The sequence below is a fragment of the Arvicola amphibius genome, chromosome 8 (assembly GCF_903992535.2).
Source record: "Arvicola amphibius chromosome 8, mArvAmp1.2, whole genome shotgun sequence".
NCBI lineage: Eukaryota > Metazoa > Chordata > Mammalia > Rodentia > Cricetidae > Arvicola > Arvicola amphibius.
Genome location: NC_052054.1, coordinates 113,124,921 through 113,144,881, shown reverse-complemented (window position 1 = coordinate 113,144,881; position 19,961 = coordinate 113,124,921). Strand labels below are relative to the sequence as shown.

General features: G+C 40.9%; 1 protein-coding gene across 1 annotated transcript in view; it reads right to left on the bottom strand.

The window, feature by feature from the left end:
- The window catches only part of Farsb (phenylalanyl-tRNA synthetase subunit beta), a 67,567-nt gene that overhangs the window by 9,262 nt on the left and 38,344 nt on the right, over positions 1 to 19,961 (bottom strand). The window contains exon 16 of the mRNA XM_038339321.1: positions 8,982 to 9,137. Coding sequence (XP_038195249.1) covers positions 8,982 to 9,137 — 156 coding nt within the window. The remainder of the gene's footprint in view (positions 1 to 8,981; positions 9,138 to 19,961) is intronic.

The window sequence follows — 19,961 nt, the reverse complement described above, 5'->3', positions numbered from 1 at the left end:
CCCAGTCTTCACTACTGTGCTCAGAGTAAAGAGCGACTGTCAGGGAGACTGCAACGTGATACTAAGGGAACATGGGGATTCCTTTCTGATCGCCGAGGGTGAGAAACTTCTCAACTAAGAAAGTCAGATTCCAGAAGGAAAGAAATTAATAAATGACTGTATGATATTTAAAAACTTATATAAATGAGAAAATATGCTTCCTTTGTTCTTACAAGGAAGATTTGGGTCAAATGTCAGTGAGATGCCATTTCCCATCTATGAGACTGCAAACAGCAGAAAAAACAAACAAACCAAGGGACCTACAATTTAGTGTAAACAAGGTCTCATTCACTGCACCTACAGTGTGATAATCAAAGATCTAACAGGGGTGTCTAGCCATACTTAGTGCAAATACCAACATACCCTTTGTTCCAGTAACTCCATACTTCTAGGACCCTGTTCCCAAAACACACAGACAAAAGCATCAGATAGCATGAGCACAAGGCTACAGTGCAGTACTGACAGGAAACAAGCCAATGTTCGCCAACAGAGAACCGGTCCAACTCTAGGTCCACATAAAGGAGCAAGGAGAAAGGACCCCACAGGCTGCCTCTGTGTAGGATGCTGGGACGAGAAGCCAGTGATGTAGCAGTGCACACAGCACTGCCCACTCAGTTGAGAAGGCAGAGGGTGTATAAACATACATGTGCACTACGTCTAAAGGCAAACCACACAGGTATAAGTGAAAATATGAAGGCTGAGATCAGTGGAGCACACCTGTAATTCCAGCATCTGGGAGGTGAAGGTGATTCCATGAGTTCAAGGCCAGTTGTGAGTATATAGAAACACCTATCTCAAAAGAAAGAACAAAAGCCTACGAATAAACAACAGCAACAACAAACACACAGCCTTAGAAGGCAGGAAAGGAACTGAATCAAAGCTGAAATGAAAGCTGATTATCTACATGTACTTACTTAGTAGGTTATATCCTAAGGATAAAAAGAAATGACTAGCTTTTAAATGATTTTCAGCAGTCATATTGCTGTGGAACAACGGTTTGTACCCTGTCACTTGTATTTTAAATAAACGCTGATTGGCCAGTGACCAGGTAGGAAGTAGAGGCGGGGCGGCAAAAATTCTGGGAAGAGGAAAGAGTCAGTCTGCAATTGTCATCCGGATGCAGAAGACAAAAGATGTGACTGCCTTGCCGAAAAAGGTACCAAGTTATGTGGCTAACACAGACAAGACTAATGGGTTAACGTAAGATGTAAGAATTAATTAATAAGAAGCCTGAGCTAATAGGTCAACCAGTTTATGATTAATGTAGACCTCTGTGTGTTTATTTGGGACTGAATGGCTGTGGGACCTGGTGGGGCAGAAACATCAGTCAACAGTCTGACAGTAATACCGGAATTTTCATTTTCAAACTATACTGGCATAGCCAGATGAGTATAAGCAAACTGATGAGTACGTGTTAAGAACCCAGAGTTTCGGCGTAAACTAAGAGAACTGTAAAGCCAAGTAAATTATGTAAATATTCTCAAGTTCTGAATATGAACTGAAAGTATGCATGCTAGGGTGGATGTAGCTCAGGGGTAGAGTGTTTGTCCAACATACAGGAAGCCCTAGGTTCAAGTACCAGAACTAAAAGGCAAACATTAAGTGTTCTATTTGAAAAACTTAAAACTAAAATGAACAAGTGCTTTCTGCATCTCCATAATCTCTGTATATTAAAACGCCCCAGAAACAAAGCTGTACTCAGGAGCAGAGAGCAACCATGGCATGCACATTGTGACCTGAATTTGATTTCTAATTAAAATGAATCAAAAACCCTTGGACACATAGCTGACTCCAGTCTGAGATGAAACCACTATGAAAAGAGGTCTGGGAGCATCCTATCCCCGTCCCCGTCACAAAACCCTGACCAAGCATAACCATTCCCCCTCCATTTATAACTAGACTTCCCTCTTTGTTTCCCAGAACAATCTGGCCTTTACGTGAATCAACAGAGACAGAAGCACCCATCTGGCTCGGGCAGACATGACTCAGGGTCTCAGATGAGGGAGAAATAACAAGATGTCACTCGGAGGGAGCAGAACCCTGCAAGAGCACCTAGTGTTGAGTGGTGCAAACCTACTTGGGAAAAGAAGGTGATGATCTCAAGTAAGGTAAGAATAAAGAGGGCCAGGTTCCCTCAGGTCTCCTACTGTTCAGACACTTCAAAGCTAAGCTCAGCTTAACAGAAATTTGACTCTATGTTGAATCTCTCTCACTTGATTTTCATACAGCAATACTGACCTGGAACACAGCAAATATATGCAGTACTATGTTACAGAATCCAACAATATGCGACTATGCGGGAAAACTCTACCCAAATTGGTCCATTTCAAAGCCACACTGAACTGACTATGGTGGCAAAGGCCTGTGATCCCAGCTCCCAGGAGGCTGAGAAGGGTCACAAGCTCAAGGACTGTCTGGTCTACACAGCAAGGTTTTGTCTCAATCAAAACAAGACAAGAAATTAGACACACTGAGAGGTAGTATAAACATGCCTAAGGGCCACTGCCCTGTCCCGTGTGTGCTGCTTATGTTTCTTCCTGACACCATTTGTGTGTGGCTTAGGCTTTGAGACCTAAATTTTAAAAGTTCATATTTTATCACTTAATTTAAAAAGTTTTAAATTTTTCTTTGACAAGTGTCAAAAACATAAAATTATAAATATCTATCGACTGGTTCAATTACTTTCTCACTTACTATCATGGAGACATTAAAACTTTTGTGAATTGCTAACTGGCTTAAGTAATCTGATATACTATTATTTACATGAGTAAATAATATTTAGAAATTTCAAAAGAGGTCTGAGGACATAGCTCCGCTGGAAGAGTCACTGCCAAGCATGTAGAGACCTGGGTCCAGTCACAAGCACCCCATAAACTAGGTATGGTGACACACGCCTGTAGTCCTGGCGCTCAGGAGGAGTTGGCGGTGAGTAAAGGATATCACCAAGCCTGACTGCCTGCGTTTCGTCCCAGGGCCCATATGGTGGGAAAGCACTGATTTCTACAAGCTGTCCTCTGACCTCCATGACAGACACTGGCATGTGTGCCCCAGACCTTCCAAAAAAAGTAAGTAAAGAAATATAGTTTAAGATCATCAGCCTACACAACAAATTCAAGGTCAACCTAGGCTATGAGACCTGTCTCAAAAATCAAAACCAAGCAACATTAAACAAAACAAAAACAAAAGCCAAACTTTCCAGCAGATAGGAACTGAAAGGCAACTAATTTTTTAAATTTGACTTCCAAATAACAAGTTTAACTTGGTGGTAGAATATCATCTACCCAAAGAAGAATGGAATTCACCAGAAAATGAACTGAACTTCATTTTAAGTGAAACAAGCAAAACTCAGCAAGACAAATGCTGCATGGTTTATCAACCACAGAATCAGCTTTCAAAAAAGATAGGCTCAAAGTACTTTGTGTATTATTCATATATGAAAATGTTACAAGGATATAATTTTAAAAGTTTATATTTGTTTAGTGTTAACTCTTCACTGAACAAATAAAAGTAATTTTTATAGAGTGCTTGCTTAGTATGTAACAGACTCTAGATCTGATTACAGTGATGCCACATACATAAAATTATTGTTTTATATATTTTATATACACAGTTATACGTATAGCACATAAGCGATACATTTACATCTACAGTATTAAATTTTAATCAAAGATCAATTAAGAAAAAATGTCTGACTAGTAACTGGAGAGACTAGATTTTTTTGTTTGTTTGTTTGTTTTAATTTTTTGAGGCAGGGTTTTTCTGTATAGCCTTGGCTGTCCTGGAATTCACTCTATAGACCAGGCTGGCCTCAAACCACAGAGATACGCCTGTCTCTGCCTCCTGAACGCTGGGATTAAAGGTGTGCACTACCACTGTCCAGCCTAGAAGGTATTCTTGAAGCAGAGAACCACCGGCCATGAGGATGGGGAGTCAGTCCTGGGCAGACCTAGGCAGGACCACTTCTTTTCTCAAGCTGGGAATGCTAATTCTCTTCTTTGTCTGGGGACAGTTAGGAAAATACATCAGACCCATGGATACACTCTCTCCCTTAGGGAAGCTGAGACCAGTTCTCCCTTCACTAAGTACAGCCACTGAACCAGCTTCCTCCTGAGAGTCTGGGCCTGCTGTAGGAAGGCTTTTAGCATCTCCAGGAAGAGCATTTCTGACAAAAACCTGAGAGGAACCTCTTTGTTAACGGAAAAGCTATGTGCTATGGATCTCTGTTTCATATACAGGAGCTGGCCTAAACAGAGGGTAAATAAACAGTTCTGAATTTTGAAAAAAGAGACTGTCTAAAACAGGTTTTTAGGAAAGATAGTAATAACAATAGCACAAAGATCACCATACTGTGTTACAACTGTATCAGAACACTGAACTAAACCATTTAGTGTGGGGTTTGTGATTATTACAATTTGTAGAACAAAAACACTGGGCAGCCCTGCAGCCCTGTCGTCTGCTGTCCCCAGTCTTTCACCACTTCAAAGCAAAAGGGCAATGCAGGCAGCCTCAACCGGGTAAGGTCCCAAGCTTACAAACTGTTTACCAAAGCCCATGCCTTAGCAGAATAGTCTTTGCTGATGGTACTGCTCTTTAGAACCCCCATATTATACTCCAGGATGCTCTGTGTAACCAAACCATAAACTGAACACCTTTATTGCAACAAGCTGTTCGCAACAGATACTTCCCCAAGGATTTTCCAAGCTCATATTACACTAAGAGTGACAAGAGGAACAATTTCAGCCATATATTTTAGCATCTGAGATCTTTCATAGGTGTCCTAAACCTCAGGTCAAGCCAATGACCACAGGTGTTACTGTAACAGAAGGCACCTAATAACCAGGGTGAGTACAGATGGTACTGGGCTAAATGTGGGCACGACAAGGTCATTTTTCATTTCCTAAAATTAATTCTGAGCAGCATGAAAACTCAAGACTGTCAAAACTAAAGCTCTGAAAACCTGTCTGTTCATACAGAACCTTGTCTCAAGTTAAATTGAACTTTCTGCAGAATTGAAAAAAAAAAATCAAAACAGAACTAGGTAACAAGCTAAAGAGGAAAAATCACATGCTCGAGTCAATAGGCCAGTCACAAAGCCCACCACATTCTACAAGAAATTATTTTTGCCACTGATTTGCCCAGCAACCACATTACTATTCTAAACACAAAAATGTTGAGAATTTTCCTTGCCCAGAAGCGGTTTTTTTTTAAAGGCTAAGTGCATTTTAACATACATAATTTAGTTTGCAACAAACCACAGAGACGAAGGGAAAGCTGAAAACACTAAAAACATATATTTGCTATAATGGTCTGATCAAATGCCACTAAAACACTCTGTGCTGAACTTTTGAAACCCTTAAAATGCTCTGCAGTCTGCTGACAAGGTAAAGGTCTACAGTGCTCTGCAGTCTGCTAACAAGTTAAAGGTTTACAATGCTCTGCAGTCTGCTGACTGACAAGGTAAAGCTTCTCTATTTTTCTTTTCTCTCAACTTGACCCTATTCCATCATCAACTTGACAATCTACATCACTTTAGGGCCTTAAATTGCAAAGGTGCTTAGAAAACAAGAAATATGTACGATTAGCAACCATGGTTTTTCCCTCTGGCTGCAGTCACGGCTTTTGATGTTGCTGTGGACGCCCATGCAGAGAGCTGCTACTCCGTGATCAGCACGGTTACGACCTTCCTCGGGATTGATGTGCTGCTCAGCCAGATGAACTTCCAGACTTCTCTATGGGCAGGGCCAAGCTTCTTAGAGGAAGATTAAGCTCCACTCTACTTAGCCTCCAAGAAAAGCTGAACAGAGGAAGCTTAGTAGCACACAGTAAGAGACAGAAAGAGATAAGTCCCAACTGACATGACCAAGAAACTCTGCTAAAAAGACTAAGCTAAATTATAACTGCAAAACCCTAGGGAGCTTTAATTATTAAAAAGTAAACCATATGCTGGAGTAATAGAAGCTCAGCAATCAAAAATGGCATGAAACAGTAGTTTTCATTCTGGCTGCACTGGTCCTCCTCTGAAGATCTTTTCCTAACATGTGTGTGTATATATATGTGAAATAACAGAAAAGATATAGCTAAAACACTCCAACAACTAAATCCCCATGCTTACAGTCTGATTCAGGAGTCTGGAAAACAGTTTTTGTTCCTTAGTTGTGGTGTGTACATACATATCACAGGGAGAACAAATCCTGGCTTTCTGCGGACTTAGTTTGACCAGTCATTTATTTAGACCTTGATTTATCTGGCCATAAAAAAGGATAATTGTATTTGTCATTAGATAATCAAAACAGATTAAGAAATCCCTATGAAAAACAAAGAACTATTATTTATAATGACACTAATTGTCCTTGGCTTGATGGCTCTTACAAAATGCACCCTAAGAAAAGAGCACCCAGGATCCAGGGAGCTGGACATGGCCACTGACAGTGACGGGAAACAAAGTACTTTCCCTACTCTTTGCAAGGAAAGCAGGTAAACATATTAGAAAACACTGATCCAGGCTGTCCATGTGTAGAAGCTCTATCAAAGCTTTTCAAAGTCATAAAGTTTAAAACAATGGCATTTGAGAGCCAAATGTAGATTCAAAAAGAAAATTAAATCTGAGCCTTAAATGCCCATACAAAACAAACAAACAAAAAACAAAGTAAGTTAGGTGTGGTTGCTCCTGCCTATCATCTCTGCACTCAGAAGGCAAAGGAGAAAGATCTGGAAATGGAAGCAAGTTTAGGCTAGGCAGGCAGATCCTGCATCAAAATGGCTGGGGGTGCAGCTCAGTGGCAGAGTTTGCTTACTACACTATCCCAGTCCTGGCTGTAATGTCTAGCACTGAAAAGAATAATAAGAAGAAAAAGTAACAGTTTACCTTAACCAAAAGGCACATAAAGATCCAAAAGTAATTAAGAAAGTTATAATCTCTGGGTGGATGTGGCGGCATACACCTTTAATCCCAACTCAATAGGAGGCAGAAGCAGTGAGTTCAAGCCAGACTGGGCTACATAGTGAGCTCAGAGTTACATGATGAGACTGTCACAAAAAATGAAGGGGGGGGGGGGCTATAACTTGCATTTTGAAACTTAGAAACAATTCTGGGTCAAAATAGCAGATTATTTGCTATTAGAGAAGTTAGATGCTAATAAATTCTCTATTGCTTGAACTTTAATACCTACAGAATTCAAATTACCTAAGTTCGCCGGGCGGTGGTGGCGCACGCCTTTAATCCCAGCACTCGGGAGGCAGAGGCAGGCGGATCTCTGTGAGTTCGAGGCCAGCCTGATCTACAAGAGCTAGTTCCAGGACAGGCTCTTAAAAAGCTGCAGAGAAGCCCTGTCTCGAAAAACCAAAAAAATAAAATAAAATAAAATAAAATAAAATAAATAAATAAATAAAAAAAATAAAAAAAATAAAAAAATAACATAAGTTCGAAATTGCAAAAATTTTATCTTTAAGGTCAACACCTACATGGACAGCTGCTGTTTCATGTTCGGGCGGACTCGCACACAGTCTTCCAGGCCACGACAGGACACTCGTCTCACCGCTCTCCCTACACTGCGAAGCCTTCCCACCATTTATTCACCACTGCCCTCCGCCTCCTGACAAGCTCACTGAAGTAAGGACCTATTTTCACTCACCTGCTTCAAAGGAAGCAGTAGCTTCAACGCTCTGCCCCTTGCCAGCATCCGGAGCTCCTTCCACAGCTGAAGTCACAAATGACACTCCCCTCTACACACACCCTACAGTACTCACCTAGGCAGACCCTGGCTCCACCTATTCTTTCAAAGGCCCCATCACTTTCCACAAGCTCACTCATGTTTTAATCTTGGAGATTTCCAGAACGGGAAACTGCTGACTGAGCATGTACAACGAGCCCTGGAAGCAGCTGGTAGAGAGGCCTGGGTCTGACGTGAGAAACCAGGCCCAACTCACACAACTCACTTCCCTTTAATCCCTTCGCTTGTAAAGCCCAGATGTTATATTGGATAGACGCTAAGACCTAGTCCTAGCTCTGGACTCTAATAACTCTATTATGTTATCATAACACATCTTCACTGGACCATCTCTGATGAGAAATGCATGAAAATGCCTAATTCCTTCTATTAAACATCTCAATTTATTTCAACAAATAACCCAACATAGCTATATATTTCAGAGCTATTTTTGAAAAATGAAATGGTTCAAAATAAAAACAAGCCACAATAAAAAAAACCTGAGGATTAAGAAAAATAAATATAAGCAAAACCCAAAAAATACATACTTAGCAAATCTCATTATAAATAACTGCTAAATAACACTTTAAAAATGGAAGTTCTGGTGGAAATTTAGGATGTCAAATGCAGACATAAGATAAACAGCAGGAATGAGTGATAAAATATTTTTTGCTTCAATTGTTTCTAGTTCTCTGGTCAAAGAAAATAAACTTAGATTCAAGCTACAGGATAACAAAAAGCTTCAGACTGCCTCAGACAAAGAAAAACCAGCATGTTAGGGGCACAGGTAGCATTTAGTTGGCCTGAACTAAAGCCAGAGACTGGTCTGGGCTTTTGGGCAGTGGATCCCACCAACACCTTGATTAATGAGTGAAGTATTCATAATAGCTTTCTTTCTGCCTTGCCTCAAAGCTTCAGACATGCAGCCCTCAGGTACATCTGAGCCTGCAGCCTGGGCTTCCCAGCTCACCAGAGCCGGCAGTACAATTGTGCTTTGGGGTTACCACAGCTCAGTTATCATAGAAGCACACTAAAGCTCCTAACAGTTCTGAAAAACATAGTGAGCTGCTGGAGGAAGGGAAGAGGATTTTCTAGCACACGCTAACAATTAATTGGAATAAAGTTCTCTCCCCTTTAGTGCCCACGCTCTAAATCAAAAGCAAGGTGAAACAAATAAGACTTTATCAAGAACAGGATGTGGCCTTTCATCACGTTTCCCCAACTCTGGAATCTTACCTGCTGATGCTTTGATCATGTAGCCCCCCTTCTCCTCACTGGGAGGCACATCGAGCAGCTGCATAATTCTGTCCAGCAGCCCGTGGATGATCTCAAACCCAGGGTTCTTGTTGTAATAAACAGCGCAGAGATGCCTGTAGTTTTTTGCGCCTACATCTAAAAGAGCAAAAAAAGCATGATCATCAGGTCACAGTAATCATATTTAAGAAACTGGCTTATCCCAACCTAACTTAGACAAAGCTAACAAAAAGAGATAACAGATTATTTGACATGAAGAGAAATGTTCAGCCTCAGAAATCCATGGTCAGATCTAACTTTTCAGCCACCAAATTCTTAAAGGTGTTTACTTTGTGGGGGCGGGGAGTTACTAGCTCTCAGTGCTCGCCCCAGGTCCAAAGGCTTCACTATAGAACCTGCTTGGAAAACTTGCTGTAAACATTCTACCAGTTAGTGACTCATATTCTTTATTCATGATACCACCCAAATTATCATACTAATATCAAAAGGGCTCTCGCAGAGAAACTTTATTATTCCCAATGAAGAATCTGAGACATAGACGGGATGAAGTACAGTACAGTCACTTCTCCGAGTACTCTGGCGGCTGTGAGAAAGCCTTCTGTGAAAGCTTATCTTAATGGACAAGAAACAATAATAAAGCAGACCAAAACCTGGGGACAATGTGCTGGAGACTGAACTGTTGCACCTCTAAATCCTCTTTTTTTTTTTTTTTTAAAGTGGCCAATAAGTTAAAAAGGAAACCAAATTAAATTACACTGTTAAAAGAACATGCATATGTTGGAAAATTACGAAGCCAAGCAAGGCAATAGCTATCAGCAAAGTCAGAGTGAGGCTGTCCCAGTACAGGGTGGTCCTGCAACAGACGCAGCACACCAAATGCTGAGGGGCCCAGCAGCTACCTTAGTTAAGCTGGAGTCACAGTACTGTTTTATAGTCTTTTAAAAACTATACACACAAACACACACACACACCTTCACAATTAAAACATGGAATGAGAGGCTGGATAGAAGACTCAGAGGTTAAGAACACTTATTACTCTTACAGAGGGCCGAGGTTTGGTTCCTAGCACCCACATATCCATAACTTCAGTTCCTGAGAAGCCAACCCCCTCTTCTGAACTCCAAAGCATGAGGCATGCATGTGGTGCACAGACAAGCATATAAGTAAAACACTCATACACATAAAATAAATCTTATTTTTAAATGGAAGAAGTAAAACAAAAGATATGAAGCTATAGCAATATGAATCAAAACTGAAGACCTTTTGCCAAGAGAAACAGGATAAAGAACTGTTCTCGCCATTTAACACTTCTCCGTGCATGCTACGCTGAAGGTGCTAAGTTTTTCTTAGACAGTGGAGGTCAGTGCCACTGCAGGGCTCACACAAACTCAACGTTTACTTTCTGATTACATAACTGGAGTCTGGAAAAAGAGGTAAGCACATGGAAGCAACTACCACACCAGGAGCAGAGTGGGCCATATTCAAAAGCAACATGAGAGACAGCTGAGGTGACGTGACTATCACATTGCCACCCCTGTTATGAATCAACACTGAAGACATCGTGCCAAGAGAAACAGGCACAGCAAGACAAACCTACATGATCCCTAGATACGAGATTCTGAAGGTTTTGGAGTTAGTGATACATGAAAACAGGACTGTGTGTGCAAGGCAAGAACACTCCCAGGAGTTCACACAGAAACAGAGTGGGAGGGAGCCGTCCAGGGCTGGTCTCGGGGCTGCAGCCGCGCACTATGAGAAGTTCCTGTGCTCTTCCACAACAACCGCAGTGCCGCTGTGCTGCACTTCAAAGCTCACTAAAAGGTAGCTTGGATCTGTGTTTTAAAACGACCACAATAACTTTTTTTTTTTTTTCAAGACAGGGTTTCTCTGTGGCTTTGGAGCCTGTCCTTTGGAACTAGATCTGGTAGACCAGGCTGGCCTCAAACTCACAGAGATCCACCTGCTTCTGCCTCCCAAGTGCTGGGATTAAAGGTGTGTGCCACCACCACCACTAGAAGAGTCAAAACTAAACAAACATAGCCATAATCAGAATCCTCCAAGCATTAGGGAAAAAAAGACTCAAAAGAAACAGATCTACAGGTTATATTTGAAAGGGATATTTTTTTCTACTTCTACTTCAAAATCTTTCCATGATTAATATATATTACCTTCTAGAAAAATTAAACAAACTAAGAATCACGACCCAAGATGAACCCTAATGAACTGGATAATGAAGGAGTGTATAAACACTGAGAGATACTACCCATTGACAAAACCTCAGCAACTCTCAGTGGTCTTAACTAGTGGATTGCTCTCAGAGGCACCGTACTGAGTGAAAGAAGTTAGCCACAAAAGGCAACAGGATGCATGATCCACTTGCGCCACTGTGGAAAAAGCATACGTTAAGCAACTGAGACTAGACAGTAGTTGTATGGAGTAAGATGTGGGGGAAATGTGACTAAAATGGGGAAAATATGGGGGATTTTCAGGGTGATGCTGTTTGGGATTTCTAGGTGGTGGTTTAAAAAGAACACAAAAAGGAAGATTTAAAGTCAACAGCTCATTCAACTTTAAAACTGGCACATAACTTAGGTATACACCACGACCCCTAAACAGACCCTAGAGCCACACAGCTCTGATACAAATCTGAACGCATTTGGTTTCACTTGGCTTTTTAAATTAGGAGAAAAGAAGATAATACCTATCTTTGGAAATAACATGAAAACAACATGCTGCTTCCTCTTCACACGGAGTGAGCAGAAGCTCTTCCACAGTTTTTCCATAGGTCAGAGCTACTAGCACAGCTGGCACAAACAGCCTTTTCTCTTCAGATAGCCAGACATTCATAGCACTAGTATCTCTGGCCAGGTACAGAGTGCCTATCAGCCAACCCTCAGTGCTACTATTTAGCTCAAGACACTGCACAGAGGATTACTACTGCTGTGGAACAGATGGGGAAGCCAAACCTCAAAGCAATTAAGTAAAGTTGCCCGAAGTCAAGCTAACTAGCGAGAGCTAGTCAATTATCAATTCCACAGCTATGAAGTTACAAACCAGGATCTGCTCAGGACTAAAACCCACACTCTCTCCATTGCCCTACAGTGTGCCATCAAGGATTTAGAAGGGAAAACTTTAAGAGTAAATGCATATGTGGCCACATATAGTTACTTGTGTATGTACAGTCAAAGATGTGCATTCTTGAAACATTTTTGGTACAATGAACAGATGTTTTACTTCCCCAATGTCTTTGTGATTCTTAAGAATTTCATTTAAGTCACTGAAATAAATTATTATTTTAAATCTGGAATTTGTGTCCATCAACAGTATGTAAATTTATGGAGATTATATTCTGAGTAAACTGACTAAACAGATACAGAGAAAGAACTGTTCTCACCTCACCATTTAACACTTCTCCGTGCATGCTATGCTTAAGGAGCTCTAGCCTTCCTTAGACAGTGGAGGTCAGTGCCACTGCAGGGCTCACACAAACTCAACGTTTACTTTCTGATTACATAATTGGAGTCTAGAAAAAGAGGTAAGCACATGGAAGCAACTACCACACCAGGAGCAGAGTGGGCCATATTCAAAAGCAACATGAGAGACAGCTGAGGTGACGTGACTGTCACATTGCCACCCTTGTTGTTGTTTTAATCTTCAAGGACAAAGAACTCTGCTTTCTAAACTCTGTCATCGAAGGTGCGAGGATAAGGATCAATATTAAAGGCAGGCAGGCAGGCATACGTGCCGGATGACCCAGCAGCACGCGTAAACTAAACTAAGAGGCCTAATTCTGCTGCAGGAACGTGAACACACACACATTCTCTGCCTCTCTCCTCCTGAAGGGAAAAATTAACTGAAACAGAACTAAATTACCTTTCATACTAATGACTTGCTTCTGGGTATTCCTGCCATGTGGTACCCATTTGTTGGTGTCACATGCTTCCACTTTAACACACAGGCACGCACTGAAACTACTTTGTAGTTCCACATTCACCGTGCGTGCAGGCCAACAGTAAGGCCACATTCAGAGAGCTTACCAATGCAAATGAGAAGCCGCTTGATTCTAGGAACCTTTGCCTTGGACTACTTTTTCCTAATTTCCAAATTATTTAAAATGAGCCTTTCTGATGATAGTCAAATATCTAGACCAAAACCAGATTTTTTTAAAGAAAATTTAGTGCTTGAGTGATTGTAGCAAAAAAAAAAAAAAAAAATTACAATTAAAGAAAGAGCTGGGATGGAGTGCTTACCTAGCGCTGCACAAACAAGGCCTGGCGGCAGGTGCGTCAGAGGTTCAAGGTCATTCTTGCGTACACAATGAGTTTGAGGCTATCCTAAGTATCATAAGATCTTGTCTCCAAAAGGATAAAAATTAAAATTAAAGCTTATTTCATTTAAAAAAGGTTTCAGAATATTTGCAACATTTAAAAAATGTTTCAGGATGTTTACAACATACGTGGAAAAATAATAAACTAAATTCTAGATTTAATTTTGCAATAACCCTAAGAAAAGCCACTGACTTTTAGGACTATGTATTAACCTCATTATTAACTACCCTGCCACTGATTGTTTCTCACATTCTCCAAAGGTACCACCTCTTTTACATTTGTCTCTTTATAATTTCTTAAGGCAGTCCATACCCTTCATTATCATCATCGTCTACGGAAAAATGGCTAGGTATGCTAAAATTCCCATCTTCTTTCCTGTTGCACAGAGAGACCATATTACATCACAGGAAGTTCAGACTGCATGCCACAAAATAAGAACTATTTAGACTTCATGCCAAAGCTAGGGTTTGTTGGAAATGCCTCAGTTCTTTATAACTCAGTTAATAGACCTCTTGTGTCATGCCATCAAACAATCTGCTTTTTCAATGGGCCTGCCAAGTATGTCAGCCTAAATTATCCATGTATTTCACAGACTTCAAAGTACTGCCTGGAGAGAACAGATCTAAACCACCCAAAGGAGGTGGCTAGATGTAGTTCTGTGAACTCAAAAGCTACAACAAATGACTTTTTTTTTTTTAAAGGAAAAGAAAGGGGAATGGTAAATGATGACCCTAGTGTGTGACTTACATATATTTTCCAGGCTTTGGCACAGGCTCCCGAGTAGTACATATCCTGTTTACACCAATGATTAGAGGTGGCTTCTGGTAACGTAACATCCAAGGAAAGAGTCTTCCTTACTCTCATGTGCACCCAGAAGCCGAAGTAAAGGTGCTGTTAGAAAGACTAACCAAGGGTTGACACTGTGCTCGAGCTAGAGATTACAGTTGGCCAGCCTTGGAAAAGGAAGTAAGCCACCTTCATTGCTAAGTCTCGCCTGTCCACCAATGTTTCAACACTGGCACTCTCAAAGCCGTAACTCCTGCTGCAGATCTATCTCCTAAAGAATTTCAGCACAATCTAAATGACCCACAAAAATGCCAAGAAGACCACAAAAAACAAAGCATCTTGAAAAACCCACAGCTAATATAGGGAAATAAAAACCCTGATATACTCCTGATAGGAGTATAAATTAGTAAAGAAAAAAGTAAAATGAAGACATAGAAATGCAAGAGGGACTCGATGGGGAGATCTGCAGCAGTGAGACAGGGACAGCAGTAGCGATGCGAAAACGCAGTGCGCTCATGTGTGAATGGCACAATGGCCTGTTATACCAGCACATGGGAGGCAAAGGCAGTCAGATTTGAGGTCAGCCTAGTCTACACAGCAAATGCCAACCCAGGCAGTGCATTTGTTTCAAGAAGAAAGAAGAAAGGAGGGGGAGAAAAGCAGGAAGAAAATGGCCTAGTGAAGTCCACATTATAGGTATAATTAATATACACAATATAGTAACATATGCAATGTATTAATATATGCTGGGTATGTTGGCTCACCGCTATCATCCTACCACTCAGGGGGTGGAAGCAGGATGTGAGTTTGAAAACAGTCAGGGTCACACAGCAAGACCTGTCTCAAAACCAACCAAAACAAAACAAAAAACCAGAAATATTTTAGAAAAGAATTCACTAAATTATCAAATATTTAAATGTGTATACCTAGGGACTGGCAAATTGTATTTCTTTTTTTTTCCAAAGATTTATTTATTTATTATGCATACAGTGTTCCGTCTGCATGTTTGCCTGCACATTATGTATTCAGTGTTCCGTCTGCATATTTGCCTGCACATTATGTATACAGTATTCAGTCTGCACGTTTGCCTGCCAGATCTCATTATAGATGGTTGTGAGCCACCATGTGGTTGCTGGGAATTGTACTCAGGACCTCTGGAAGATCAGCCAGTCTTCTTAACCTCTGAGCCATCTCTCCAGGCTGGCAAATTATATTTCTAAAAACATGTATTTGTACAAGGGATGATACTCATTGCAAGATATACTTTAGGAAGTCTCATAATCTATACATTCATCCTCACAGTCAGTACATTCTCTGCTTCCATATAGCAGAATATTATCTAACTATCAAAGACAAACTGATAGTATACGTTCAGATAAGCTAGCCCAAGTACAACCACATTTGTGTAAACTATGAAGCATCACCTATCTCTACAACTACACACAGAAGTGTAAATATGGCTGCAGGTATGCATGAGGTCTGGCAGTGAATTCTAGGTGCGAAGCAAGAGAGAAGCAGAAGAATGTCCCTCCCCATCTGTGTCCCCATCTGAGATCCCTGGCTGTCCTGGAACTCCTCACTCTGTAGACCAGGCTGGCCTCGAACTCACAGAGATTCTCCTGCCCCTGCCTCCCAAGTGTTGGGATTAAAGGTGTGTGCCACCAAACTTGGTGATCTTTTTGTTTTTTAATAAAAAAAAACTTAAATCAACAATAGATATTAATAAAAGCTTAAGAATATTATAAATGTATGTTCAACCAAAAAAAAGCAACAACTTGCCTAAAATGCTTGTGTATTGTAACACCAAAGGTCACACTTTTAAAATGATGTTGAAAAGCCAAGAAATAAATGTGAAAAGAAATCTCTAAAATTCTCAGTGCATACAGAGAAAAAATTATATTCCTGAGGGTTGAATTTTATTTAGTTAACATAAACCTGGAATGGATTTTTATCTATTAAAAAAATACAGTACTGGATGCATGACAGGGTACATTATACTCACGTTAGCAGATCTTAACTATGTGGAACCAAGCACACTAAAATAACTTTCTATATTAAAAATGATTTATTTACACAGCTAAGATGCCATCACATATGCAAAAGATGCCACTTCAAAAATTGTTAACGTCAGTCTCCTTACACCCATATTTTTTGAATTATTAATTGGAAATTCTACATGCCAAAAATATGAAATGGTGAAATTAAATTAATCCAGACTGATGACATAAGCACTCTTCGGAAAGCCACATTCCACATGTGGATGCTGGATAATCTTCCATTATCTGAAGCTCCAGGATTGATGAACATCTCAGAAGATAGGTATTCACAAGCCAATAATAAAATGCTCTCATTGAGCCTTTACCAAGCAAATATTATAAAGACCTGACCCCTTACTTTACTCAGCTCTGTCTATCTTTTGTAGTGGTGGGGACTGAACCCAAGGCCTTATGCATACACCTCTATTTAATATTCTGTAATACAAGACAGATAAACACTCACATCCGTGTGTGTGCATTTGTACACATAAGAAGTTGAGGAAACAAATCCATATACAAAGACCAAACAGTTATGTTCTGTAGCAGACATGGTGCTCAAGGGATGATGAAGAAACAAGAACCCTGAAACAGATCTTACAATTAAAGGCTTAAAACCAAAATTCTTTATTTCCACAACTATTTTGGAAGTGTAAAGAAAAACAGACCATCCTCTCATTTAGAGACATGCCCGAGACAATGCCAAAAGCTGGGAACTATCTAACTGTAACCTGGAGGAGGGGAATGGAGTTCAAAGCAGGACTGCTAAGTCACTCTAGAGGATGGAGGAAGGTCTGAGCGAGTCAAAGCTTAGAGTGCTCATGCTTCAAGAAGAAAGGGAAGGTATCTGGAGGCCTGCATGAGGGTTCGAACCCTCTCCACTGAGCCCAGCAACTACTCAAGTCCAAACTTTCTTGAAATGCTGCTGAAACCAACTATAGGCATCTGATTCTGAGAGATGGCCACAGACACACTGCTGGTTGGATCTTGCTGACAGAAATCATCGAGACCCTTTACAAAGCCAAGCTCATGTTCTTCGGTGCTAGTTCCTCTTTAGACTTAACCCTCTTTAACCCAGAGACCTGTTTTCTCTTGTCATTTCCATGAGATTCTGGTAGTTTCCCTAAGCACTGAGGGAAAAACTGTGATTGCAGAATTCAATTGTGTTTAAAAAGCAGGAAGACTGGATTGTGCAAACAAGCTAGCTTTTCCAGGCAGACAGTCCTTTGCTCATCCCTGCAGGTTTTCTGGCTTTTAAAAACATTTTGTTTACAATTTGGTTATTCCTGACATTGAAATGAATTAGCTGTTAACGTCTGAAACCAACCAGTAACTCACACAGCAGCTTTGCATGCTCTCCACTGCTATCCTCCCTGCTACAAAACTGAAAAACTTACCCTAGAGCAGTCTGTGCTCAGTTTCTTGTTCCAAAAACACATGCCACTCTGCCCAACAAAAGGGATAAATCAGCTTAGTCCCCTGAGTCATGACTAATTTTTAAAAGTGTTACAGCAACTTTGGATCTTGAGGCTCAACAAATGCAGTGGCTGGCTTGGCCTCAAACAAGCCGAATGTGCCTGATTTACAGTGGAAGTCTTAATGCTTGAAAAGTGTGCCTGACTCGGTTTCAAAACTGGCAGCCCGACAGCCTCATTCATCATGATGACTAGAGAGAGGACTTCACATTAGAGCAAATGTCCGACTAGGTCAAGTAGGAAAACGGGAGTTGTCTTTTGTTTGCTGTCATAGGAACTTGGGTTTAATAGGAAAACATGGATAGCCACACAAGATTCCACTTCCATTTTTATTTTCGGAAGCTATGTTTGCCAAGCAGATGCTGATATGAGACTTGGGAAGCTAGGTTTTTCTCAACATTACAGAATGAATTAATGGCAGTTCCAGCTCCATTCTCTACATTCCCAGAACATTTTGTACATTCCCTCCAAACTGAACTTGCCTAAGCTGGGTGGCCAGTGAGCTCCAGGGTCCTGCCAGTCTCTGCCTCCTTAGCCCTGGTATTGCAGGCTGTCATGCTTGGATTTTCACATGGGTTCTGAGGATCCAAACTCAGATCTCCATGCCTGCATGGCAAGCACTCTCTTATAGCCTAAAATAGTTCCTATTTTTCTATCACTATGGTGGATAAGACAATCTGGCTCATACTTGTCACACATCTTCACTCTTTTGAACCTTGTAATTTGGGGATTGCTCACTAAGAAGAATTTGGGAAATTTCATTTTAATTAGAAAAATCCCTCAATCATTTAACTACCGGTGGTTTGAACTTTTTTATTCAAAAAGTTTTATTTAGGAATACACGGCTAGCATCCAAGAGAGAGGACTTCTAGTTTGCCACCAAAAAAAAACAAACAAAAATCAAAAAACAAACAAACAGAAACATGATAAATTACTCCAAAAACAGTGATTTATTTTTAAAAGTAAAGTCTTACATCAGTATAATTTGGGTTTCTCATAAAGGGGAAAAAACACAAAAGAAGAAAATCCAATGACACAAAGTCCCTTAAGGGATGGAATAAAAATCAAGCCCCATACACTGCTGGCCTCCTGGACTTTCAGGCACTATCGCGGAAAATAGGCACGACCCAGGCCAGCAGCATCTGGCCCTGAAACCAACACTGTCCTAACAAGAACAGCAGCCACCACTTACCATTTCCAAATGCAGTTTCACTGAAGCCTTACAACAGCCAATAAAGTAAATGCTGTCATTACCCCATTGTACAGATGAGAAAACAGCCAGAGAGTTCAAACAAACTACACCACAGAAAGCATGACTAAAACCCACGCCTGTGGCAGCGGTCTGCAGAACCCAGGCTCACGGCTGCCTCCGCTACAGATGCTGTAGACCCTTCCCTGTAGGCCAGATGACTAGGAGGGAATCCACATGCACATATTTAGAACACTGCATCAGAAAAGTTTTTGTTATGAAATAAGATCCAGGCCCACCTAAACAGAAAACATACTTCACCTCAATGAAAGGAAATGTGTTTCCAGGATCACAGTGAACAATTTACTTCCCTTTATTTTTCAAATGCTAGTGGTCCGATAGAAAATATTAAGGAGAAAGAGTAAGACAGAGCAAGACAAAAGGGCTAAGCTGCACTGGACAGCAATGAACCATGAGGAGAACAGTAGGATGGTTTCAACTAAGACAGGCACAGCAGAGGTCGGCTCCAGAGTTCTTTCTGATGAGAAAAAGCATAATAGAATGCAAATGTCTGAGCTAAGGCAAATAATAAAACCCATCTCAGGCACAGGCACCCAGGCCTGAAACACAACAATGCACTGCTCCATGGCTACAGTCAAGCGCTGCAGCAAGTGTGGGACCCGTGGCTGCTCCGCACTCTCACCCCCCAGACGGCGAGCACACCCAGCCCTGAAGAGCCACTGGGGAAAGCATGTGGTTCCCTTAACCCTGTACTTATGAGGACAGCAGAGAAGATCAAGGCAATACGAAGCTCAAAGAATAAATGTGGAAGAAAACAGTCAAAATAAACAGATCAATGCAACCCTGCACTCTCAGTATCTACACAAGTGAAAAAACTGAGTGGATCCACAAAACTCTTTGCACCTAACACTAAAAAAAATGTTTCCTATTTTTTAGTATAGATTTGCCACTGCAAGAAAATTCTACAGACTAGAGCCTGGACTTAGGAACCACTCATAATCATTGGGACTGTTGTATGAAATCAAAAGGCAGGGAAGGCTACCAGCAAAGCAGTCACTTGAGGCACTGCTCACCCAGGGACCACAGCACTTACACCTCTAGACAACCAATTGAACTTGGGTTTGCATTAG